Genomic DNA, 10,326 nt, shown 5'->3' on the forward strand with positions numbered 1-10,326 from the left:
GATACACTGTTTACATCGGTCCTATGGGTCCCATAAGACCTTGAAACGCAGTTCCGACGACTGTATCCTTCAGCGAAGAAGGAAACTTAAGAGCAGGGGATATGTTGCTGTCAGTGTGGCTACCTTGATGCAAATCACTTCTTGCGTCCATCAACGAAAGCATGGGAAGAAGATATTTCTGTCGTATACCAGGTTGATAACTTTCTTTCGTAGTTTCCGTTGCCAACAAACTGATATTGCAGCACTGCCTAATGATCATTCCCTATTTTCATATTATTTGTTTTGAGTGAACAGTCTGGGAAACAAAATGACAACACTTTTCTTTCTACTGTAGCTAGCGTGTGTGTATAATTTATGTGAAGTGGATAATATGAGGTCCCCTTGATTACTAAAACATATCTATCGCAAAATGTTTTCGCGCTTCTCGGATTTTTTCCCGATCTCCCGCCACCTACTTTCAGTGAATTCCAAACTGCGCTGACATTGATAAACATGTTTTAGACTGAGTATTTTCGGCTGATCGAGAAAAATCAAAGTAACTCATGTATAACTCTTCTGAAATGCCATCAAATCAAGAAAGGTTTTCCAGTGCCCATCACATGATATCACGCCTAACTAAAAATGAAACACGGGGGTTAGTATGAGACGTCCATGGAGTCTGGCTGTGTGCTGTGAGCAAGTGTGCCTGCATGGACTGTTGGTTCCTAAGGTAAATCGGAGCCACAATGCGAGAGGTCTTCTCGTATCAGACAGATATGACGTAATAGACAAAAGTCAATGTTAGCGCCTAAACTAGACGTAAGGTCTTGTTCTACGCATGTTTTGTCACGTGACTTCCCAGGGCTCAGCAGGACACTACAGGTGTCGGTAATAATTCTAATAGCAGTGCGATGTAAAACAGTTAAAAAATACAACTTTCGGATATTGATTTTAAGGGCAATTGCTCCGAAAATATTTTGTTAACTGGAGGTCTTGACGAAAACCGACTCCGCTGTTTTGTTTCAGTGAATTCCAAAACTGCGCTGAAAATACGTAGCCATGTATACTTAAAATGAAAACTACCACAAATTGTATAAGACGGAAATATATTTCACAGTGGCGTCTTCTGAGCCGTTATTCTATTTGCCAGCTCTAGTGTGTGTTTTGAACGATAAATGCTCGAAAGTTTTCGTTGTTTTTTTTTTCAAATATTGATTTGAAGTATTTCCCTGCAAAACTGTCTGTATCTGGGTTTGTTTTACGTCACTTGTTAATATTTCCACATCAAACACTGGCATAGTTACCTGCCACACAATGTGCTGGTAGTCGTTGCTGGTATATAAAGAGTTGTGCTCTGAAGGAATCTCCTTTGACGTCCAACACCGCCAACGCGTCAACTGTGAAGTTTGGAGTCTCGTCGCACTGCCATCGGTTCAGCAGGTGAGACAAGAATTTCCTTTTTTTTCTTTCCTGTATCTTCATATTTCAGACAGCAAAGCCTAATATAGGCGTTGTCTGCTACTTTCTTTGTTCACGTATAGCTCATCGTAATATACGTCAAGTAATTTGCCTCTTTTGATTGATTGAAATCTTGATCGATATATAAACCTATGCTACGCATCGCGAGATAAGTTCATGTAGAAAGTGACTTACGTATCGGTAGAATGTGTATTTTTGCCTGATAGATAAATGCAGTTACTTGTAACGTCGTTTATACATACTCTGGTCATCAAGGGAAGTCTTGCAAAAGGAGAGAGAGAGAGAGAGAGAGAGAGAGAGAGAGAGAGAGAGAGAGAGAGAGAGAGAGAGAAGAGAGAGAGAGAGAGAGAGAGAGAGAGAGAGAGAGAGAGAGAGAGAGAGAGAGAGAGAGAGAGAGAGAGAGAGAGAGAGAGAGAGAAGAGAGAGACAGAGAGAGAGACAGACAGACAGCGAGCGAGGACTCTAGAGACAGAGAGACAGAGTCATAGAGAGTGCGCCGTAGGGTGTCAATGAAAGACAGACTGGCATTTTGAAATTTGCGGTAGGCGTTGTCGTAGTAGGACTGAGTAAAGCTTACAGATAAACGTTTGATTTATTCAGGGATGGATTCAGATGAGAGACCGGTAACCAAGTTAGTGAAAGTATCAATTGTTTGATAAGACAAAATTGTTTCAGTTCTTGACAGTCCCTTTGAGAAGTGAGCAGAAGGAATCATCTTTATGTTGCTATGGTCTTAACAATATTAATGAATGGGGTGGAGAGGGGAAGGGGTTTAACAGACCACCACAAGAAGTCGAATTCCTGAATATTTTCTTTAATATTTGTAAAGCTTCTTTAGCACCAAATATCTCATGATTGACAAATTCCTTCCGTGATCTTTGCCACTCATGTATTCCCCGGTATTCTAGACATCAAATTAGGGAATAATAGATATTTACATGTAGTTTTGCTTTGATCAAACATCACTGTTTAGTTGATGGTATGCACTGACATATACTTCACGATCCCTATCGTTCCATTCCAACTTAAGTTGAATTTCCTTTGAAATATGCTGGTAGCCTACATGTTAAAACCATAAGGTTTCAGTTTGACGTATTTGCTGAGAATATTTACAAATAACACGTCGTATGAAATATCAATATCCGGAACAAACTCGACGGTCAAAGATTTTATTGGTTTTTCCCGTTTTTCAGGCAACAGGAACACTGAATAGGGACGTGTGGTTTGAAGAGTTGCGGGTAGAGTATGACCGTTGGACGAGCTGGGGCTTGGCCCTGGTTTCAACTTGCCTTTCTGTGTCTATGCGCTCTAGCAGCGAGCAGCAGGGGTTTGTAAGTAGAGTGTAAAATTGAGTACCTTCTAAATAATGCCGTTCCGACTCTTATCAATTTAAAAGCCCTGCGACAAACTAGTTAGATATGTTTATTAGAAGTTGCGATATTAAAGATATTATCCTGCTGTGACGTCATGCCAACCTGTATCAAATGCAAGCATCGTTTACCTAAATGAGAAACCCTCCCTTGTTAGAATAAGTTTGGTTAAAAGTCATTAGAATATATATTACTCAGTACAGCATGGAGTGGCATGTTTTCAATAGACAAAGTAACAAATTGTGGGAAAGGAAATATCGCTAGCTTTGGAAATACAGAATGTAATTGATCAGTACTTTGCGAAAAGGCGAGTTAACTCGTCTCTTTACGACAAATTCCCCGCATTCATTTATTCTTACCATGTCAAATCGAAAAATTCTCAGATTATTGCGTAGAAAACTGATCTTCAGGTATATCCAAGGCTTGAGCCTCACATGGTTTTAATTCGTAAAGCTTTTTGAACTGGTTTCTTTCCCTATTTTAGTGGGTACGATGAGTTGGAAGAAAACTTACATTCTCTGAAATCGCATGATGAGGAAATTCATGGTGAGTTGATGTAAGAGTGTTGGTTTAATAAGACATACCTGTACTGAACAAAATCGTGTTTTAAAGGCAAGACAAGACAGATCAAAGTTGCATGCCTTGTTTTCGTATCGATGGTTCAGCCTGTTCCAAATATGGATAATTTCCTCCAAGGTCATAACAATGTCCATATTTGGCAACAGGCATGGGCTGATCACGATGTAACAGCGTGACCGATCTGATCTTCCTTTGATTATGTGCACAACAATATAAATGTTTACACTTCTGTCGTCACCAACTCTTCACCAAAAGAGTAATATTTAAGTTAAATCACTCAATTCTCAGAGTTATTTTATTTTCAATTTCAAAAGTTGACAATTTAGACTCATCTAGTCCTACCATCAAATACTATTGACTTTACTTCTTAATTTTGCTTTCGTCTTTTTCTTACACGCAGAACATGAACTGACAAAACGCAGAAGTTTTCTGATTATACGAATCGGACTGCGTAAGTACAGGTTATTGGTTGACAAAACTTATACAAATTCCTAGGTTGTCGACGGCCAGTGGACTTTGGAATTAAAATTTATAAATTTACGGAATCACTCAGTATTTCATCTTTGGATATTTGGAAAATGTTAAACGGTGTACTGAAGTATGTCTTAAAAGTAGTACGCGCCTCGGGGACAGATATTCGGACCCTCAAACTTTCAAAATTCTTTTCTGATATACCACTTGTGGGGGTTCATTTTAAAGCTCTTGGTGTAAGAAAACATTTCACTGGCTTAGTTTTTCGAAATTCAAAAATTTTATTTTTCTCCATATAGTTAACACAGGGATGGTGGCCATTTTGAATTATAAATATCGGCAAATCTTTGGTTATTTGTTTCTCTAGTACCAAAATTTGTACGGTGACCCCTGATTTTTATTCTGGATTGATGAAAGAGAATGGTTGAAAGATTCCTTAAGGACAGTTTGAGCAAAAGTTTTAAGGTTTTCACTTTCGAGGTGCATACTACCTTAACGAGTAGAAAGCTTCAATTAAGTCGCTATGCATGGTTGTGCTCAAGAATTCACATTTTCACATACGTTTACTCTTCATTTCATTTCAGCTAGACTAACTGGTCAATGCACTACATGGGGACGATACGCCCTTCATTATCGGACATTCGATGGCAAACGCTACAGCTATCGTGGCTCCTGTACGTACACGCTGGTGTCTGAGTGCTTCAGTGGAAGTTTTGAAATCTTTGTTTCAAACGATGCCAGTTGTTCTCCAGACTCTGTCTGCAATCGCTCTCTCATCGTTAATGCAGGCGAGTCCACTGAAGAGTTGGTTTTGCGAAGGGACAATGGCGAGGCTGCTGTGTTCGTAGGCGGTGACCGTGTCAATGTACCCGGTCAAAATCAAGGGTACCTCATCGAGCAAATTGCTGGGTATGTCGTCGTTGACAATGGCGGACTCGGGTTCAGAATTATTTGGGACGGGGCTGATGTTTTCACTGTTGAGCTCACCAACCAGGATTTGAAAACCCGTACTTGTGGACTCTGTGGCAAATGGAACGATAACATCAACGATGAATTCACCACTCCGAACGGCGATGTCGTTCAAGATATCGGAGAATTCGGTGACAGCTGGAGAGATAATCAAGTATCGGAAGGTAGGTTGCGCACATAGCCCGTCATTACAGACATTAAAATCGCGATCTGTATAGTATATCACAGATCTTAGAGTTGGAAAGGCATTTTTGAAAACATTTGGTATCAGTTATTGACATCGTCAAATTATGCTTTTCTTTTTAAATCCTTTCTTATTTTACATTTCCAACACAGAACATTCCCGGAAAAAACGAAAGAGTTTTCTTATTACACGATTGGGACAGTGTAAGTACGGTTTTTCACTGACTCTCATTAGGCAGATTGTTGATGCATAGCAAATTTTGTTTTACACTCACGAATGACCGACTTCTGCATTTGAGACTATCACTGACGGATTGATCATAGTAGCGGAGTATTTTCGCGATGTACAGGAATGCGAAATAGATTACAGACGTTTCTTTTATGTTTTCTAAAAGGACATAAATCTGAAAAAATTCCTCTGAAAGAGTTACTTATCATACCAGCGTCATTCGGTAAAATCGTATCGATACGAAGTTTGCTAATGTCAAGTTACAGATCCACATTTTTATCATGAAAGTGAACCTGTATCCATTCACCTCCCTCATCTAATTTCATAAATGTTTTCATTCACAACTTTTATGTCAAAGTTGGATGTGAGAACAACCCACGTGACATACCATCCTGTAAACTCACCTCTCACAACACTGAGCCGCAACCCGATGACACAGAAGAAGAGATTAGAGCGAAGAGGGCGGTCAACACATGCAGAGCTTTGGACCATGAACCGTTTGCTTCTTGTCACGAAGTAAGTTAAACTCTTTGCATCTAATACATCTTGGGTGCTATGGCGACCAACTTACGTATATAAAGATGAAGAGCTGTAGGGAAAGACATTATAAACATAAGGCGACTAGATAAAGGACGATTTCATTAGATGGAAATTGAAAACTGGATTTTATTCCTTAATTTGAATTTTCCAAATATCAATTCGTACTGCGGTAATGCACTATGACGGCAAATTACTTTCAGCTTGCACGCTGTGCAACTTACTCGCATTTAGTACTCCACGCACTCAGCCTAAATTTAGCAAAAATGTATGTAAAGTGATTCATTTCATGTGCTGCGCAGGTCACTGGCTGCGAGTAAATTGTGTAAGGTGCGAGCAAACAAGTATAATGCAGTTATCAGGCAATTAATTGCTGGCAGCACTCTCTGGCACAGAACCATACAGTGTATACATATACCACGTGACCCCATCAAAGCGCAGGACTTTTTGATCATTTGATTTTAATTGCCTCCTATGATTTTTGCCGACGTACAGACAGTGCCAGTGAAGGCTTACAAGACAGCTTGTAATGAAGACATGTGTTCCTGCAGCGAAGAAAATCTGGAAGCCTGTAAATGTTCCGCGTTTGCTGCTTATGCTCGCGAGTGTGCCAGAATGGGTGCTCCTATTAGCTGGAGAAGCGACGATCTGTGCCGTAAGTGTTCATGCCTTGTCCTAGTCACGTGCTTGTCGTTTTATCTAGTGAGTGTGAAAGAACATAATGGCTGATCATTCTCGTTCCATTGTCGTCTGAGGGCTGAGTTCCTGAAAATGAGAGATCTTAAAATGCCCAGTGACTTAAGACGGTGACCATGATAACCGAGCGAACTATCGAACTACTCAAAACACTAAGACTCTGTTTTGTAGTTAAAGGTATACAGTCACCTGTAATCTAAGTATGCCCATATATGGTAAAAGGGCGTTCCTTGGTATTCAAAATGCCCATGTGAGGGCGCTGTTTTTAAAAAGCGGCCACCCGCTTAAAATCTGTGATTGGTTAGATTTTCTCTTTCCATGGTAACTGTGGCAAAAATGGAACAGGTGACAGTATACCTTTCAAAGGCATATTTAATCCAACATATTTGAAAGTTAACGTTCATGATAGTCCAAAAGAAATTGAACTCATTTCGAACCGATGACCGGGCTTTCACTTCTTTGCAGCTGTGAGTTGTCCAAACGGAATGGTTTTCACGGAGTGCGATGCTAAATGTCCCCAGACATGTCAATCAAAGGGGGAAGGGGAATGCGAGCCGGACGAGTGTATCGACGGGTGCCTGTGTCCTTCTGGTACCTACCTGCACGACGGTGAATGCATTGACGGGGATCAATGCCCGTGTTACCACAATAGCGTCGAGTACCCTGCCGCATCTATTCTGGAGCAGGACTGTAATCAGTGGTAAGTGATTTCATACGTAACACAACAGCATTCTGCCACGACATAGTCTGTTCTGAAAGTGAAACAAATGTGTGACCGACAGAAAAACATTGCCTCTGAACACATTTTATGATTTCAGCAGATAAGATTGTTATATGATTGTCAGATTATATATATAAGATATATAAGATTGTCAGTTTAGTAAGCCACCTGTCAATTTTTTCTGAAAGCAGCAAAACTGACAAAAATAAAAATAACACCAAATGCAAACACCATCAAAACAAAAATTGCTGGATAGTAAGCTAACGATCCTCGTATTTGTGAAACTTGAAGAAATGATGGTGTAATTTTGACGTTGCATTCACGCGAAAGTCTTCATTTGCTCGTCACTATTTTCCCGCCATTTTGTGGTAGAATTTTAACATTTATCTGTCGTCTGCTCCATTTAGTGAATGCATTGGTGGCAGCTGGAGTCAATGTACAGACAACATTTGTGAAGGTAAGTTGGCAACAAAAGCATATTGGCCTAATCAAATAATCTATATTGAAATAATGACATATAGGAGTTTATTTGGAGTTATTACCATTGGGTCAATTAATCTTTCTATGGTGAATTCTTAGTCTGTTGGTATGGCGATGCCACCATCTGCCGTCGATGGGATGGATATCATCATCAATTGCTGATTATATCCTTGGCAACAAGATGCAAATTCTGTGAAATTCTGAATAAACAGCTCTGCGGAGTATAAGCCGTGGGAAATTCAAAAATATTTCAAATGCGGCTGTATGCGCATGTCTTAACACTTTCACTTTGTTCAATAACTCTTCAGAAATTGTGAAATATCTCTGAGAATTCTTGTATGAGAGATAAATTGTGCAAGTGTATCGACACGGTGCTAATTTGATCCCTAACATTCATGAACTAAAGTATGTGAGGGATAATTTGTATATTTAACTATTTCAGCGACCTGCCGTGTATTCGGTGACCCACACTACTCGACCTTTGACGGTACGAACTATGACTTCATGGGTGATTGTACCTACGTCTTGCTCAAGGATTGCACCGGCACATTCAACAACTACCACGTGTGGGGTAAAAACGTGGAATGCGGACGATCGGAAGGACTGACGTGCACCAGAGCCGTCATCGTCGAAGTCGATAACACTCTCGTCTACTTGAAGCGTGGTGGCGCTGTTAATGTCAACGGAGATGACGTGGGGACGTTGCCTTTCAAAGAAGAAAGCATCTACATTGAAAGAGTGTCATCGATGTTTGTGAAGGTAAATTATCAGTATATATGTACTACCATAACTGAAAACAATACCAAGAGTAATCAATCAAGAAACAAGAAACGAAAAAATAAAACAAAAATAAAACACCGAACAAAAAACACATTGATAATGGAGATTTCATTTTTGTGTTTGCCCGTTCGGGCCTTACACGTAGTGCAATCGTTTTAAATTTTAAACGAATCATTCGAAATTTTTTTCTTCAAAATTCTTCAGCACTGAGTTGTAATGGACAAAGGGTATAGACATCCAACAAGTTCTTGATTTATGCACATGAAGGAAATTATGATATACAGTAACTAAGATTTTGTAATGGTCATCATAGTTTGAAAAAGTATCAAGAGCATCCTACTTGTGTCATTCCTGGTAATTTTTTTCTGCCGCGGCGCAAGAAGCTTGCTTGTACGTGACCTTTCTATGTAGCATTAGTAGCATCACGGGTACCCAGGCAGTCTCTCGGGCATCATTTGTCATTTGGCCAAATAAAGCAAGTTTCTACCGTTCACCCGTGTTTGTCCTCTCACTGGCGCTTTAACAATGCAACTTAATGTGAGTAGAGTTTGTAAAATTTGAATTAAGCGTCTTTTTCTTATGCACTATTTGCTCAAAACCCCACAATGTTGTTATTACCTTACAGGTAGAACTGCAGAGCATTGGAGTAAAGATACTATGGGATGGTAGAAGTCGTGTGTATATCACAGTGAGTCCCAAACATTTCGGTAAAACGTGTGGCCTCTGTGGAACATACAACAACAATCAACTTGACGATTTCTGGACTATTCAGGGTGAGTTGAAAGTGATACATAACTACACCGACACACACACCGACACACAAACAAACACACGCACACGTCACACATGAGTCTCAGAAAAACACGAAAAATCGACACAAATTGGTGCACGCACAGACGCAGCACACAGACACATCGATTCGCACACAATTTACACGACATCGATTCACACTGCCTCTACACAAACGTCGTAAAATTCCTCGTGGTGTAGTTTAAATAATTCCATGCAAAAACAAAGAAAACTCGTGCAATACTAATCGAAAGACAAAACATGACATCAGTAAATGATAAAAAGATGAATGTGGCGGTATTGAATGGTTGTAATAAACATGACGTCATTCCTACACTTTACTACCTTACTTATTGTTTCATAAATGATAAAGTAACGGTATACAATCTTCAAAATTCACGCTAATTTGAACAAGACATCCTTGATTGCCATTGCGAATTACTGTCTCACATGAAAGTGCATGACTAAAACGCTGTTGGAAGCTGTCTTATAGTTTCTCTTCATCCATACGTGACGTCACAGACGAGGAAACGATAAGTTTGAAAGCTACGATGAAAGAAGAGAGACATATGAACTTTGACCTGAGTTTTTCTGTTTTACTTTAGGTGATGTGGAGACAAGCATAGCGGAGTTTGCGAACAAGTATAAAACAAACCCAGGTTGCCAAGACGTGCCGAAAGAGGAGCCGCCCAATCCGTGTGAAGTGTTTTCACAGCACGTCTCCGTTGCTGAGCGATTATGCGGCCATCTACTCAACGACGAAATCTTCAAGGGTAAAGATAGAGCTATGAGCGTTCTGTTTAAAAGTGACTTCCACAGTTATAATGCTCTCTTCCCCGTACGAGGCTATTTCTCTTCAAAACATTTATTGCTGAAGGAATAGTAAACATTGGATCATGTTTAGCTCTTGTTACGTCAGGACTTTGTGACGTCAGCGATGACAAAATTTATGCCACGGAACAGTAAACGTTTCAGACGACAGATTATATGTTTTAACGTTTTTTGTGTGTTTCATTACAGCATGTCACAATGTTGTGGCTCCAAAACCATACTATGACTAGCTG

General features: G+C 39.9%; 1 protein-coding gene across 1 annotated transcript; it reads left to right on the forward strand.

Moving 5' to 3' along the window:
* The first annotated feature begins 640 nt into the window (after positions 1–640).
* On the forward strand, positions 641–10,323 carry LOC139116613 (von Willebrand factor-like). Its single transcript, XM_070679211.1, has 13 exons — positions 641–709; positions 2,652–2,785; positions 3,313–3,374; positions 3,808–3,858; positions 4,463–5,011; positions 5,618–5,775; positions 6,292–6,451; positions 6,958–7,192; positions 7,621–7,670; positions 8,136–8,452; positions 9,099–9,246; positions 9,868–10,035; positions 10,283–10,323. Exons 1-13 carry the CDS (start codon positions 641–643, stop codon positions 10,321–10,323), a joined length of 2,142 nt encoding a protein of 713 aa, XP_070535312.1.
* Positions 10,324–10,326: the final 3 nt, after the last annotated feature.

This window comes from Ptychodera flava, chromosome 17 (genome assembly GCF_041260155.1).
Source record: "Ptychodera flava strain L36383 chromosome 17, AS_Pfla_20210202, whole genome shotgun sequence".
Lineage (NCBI taxonomy): Eukaryota > Metazoa > Hemichordata > Enteropneusta > Ptychoderidae > Ptychodera > Ptychodera flava.

Bases quoted from the DNA above. Each gene is read 5' to 3' on its own strand.
- LOC139116613 (XM_070679211.1), top strand. From the start codon at position 641: ATGAGACGTCCATGGAGTCTGGCTGTGTGCTGTGAGCAAGTGTGCCTG. The intron at 710-2,651 runs GTAAATCGGAGC...CCCGTTTTTCAG, and splicing joins ATGGACTGTTGGTTCCTAAG to GCAACAGGAACACTGAATAG. The intron at 6,452-6,957 runs GTAAGTGTTCAT...ACTTCTTTGCAG, and splicing joins GAGAAGCGACGATCTGTGCC to CTGTGAGTTGTCCAAACGGA.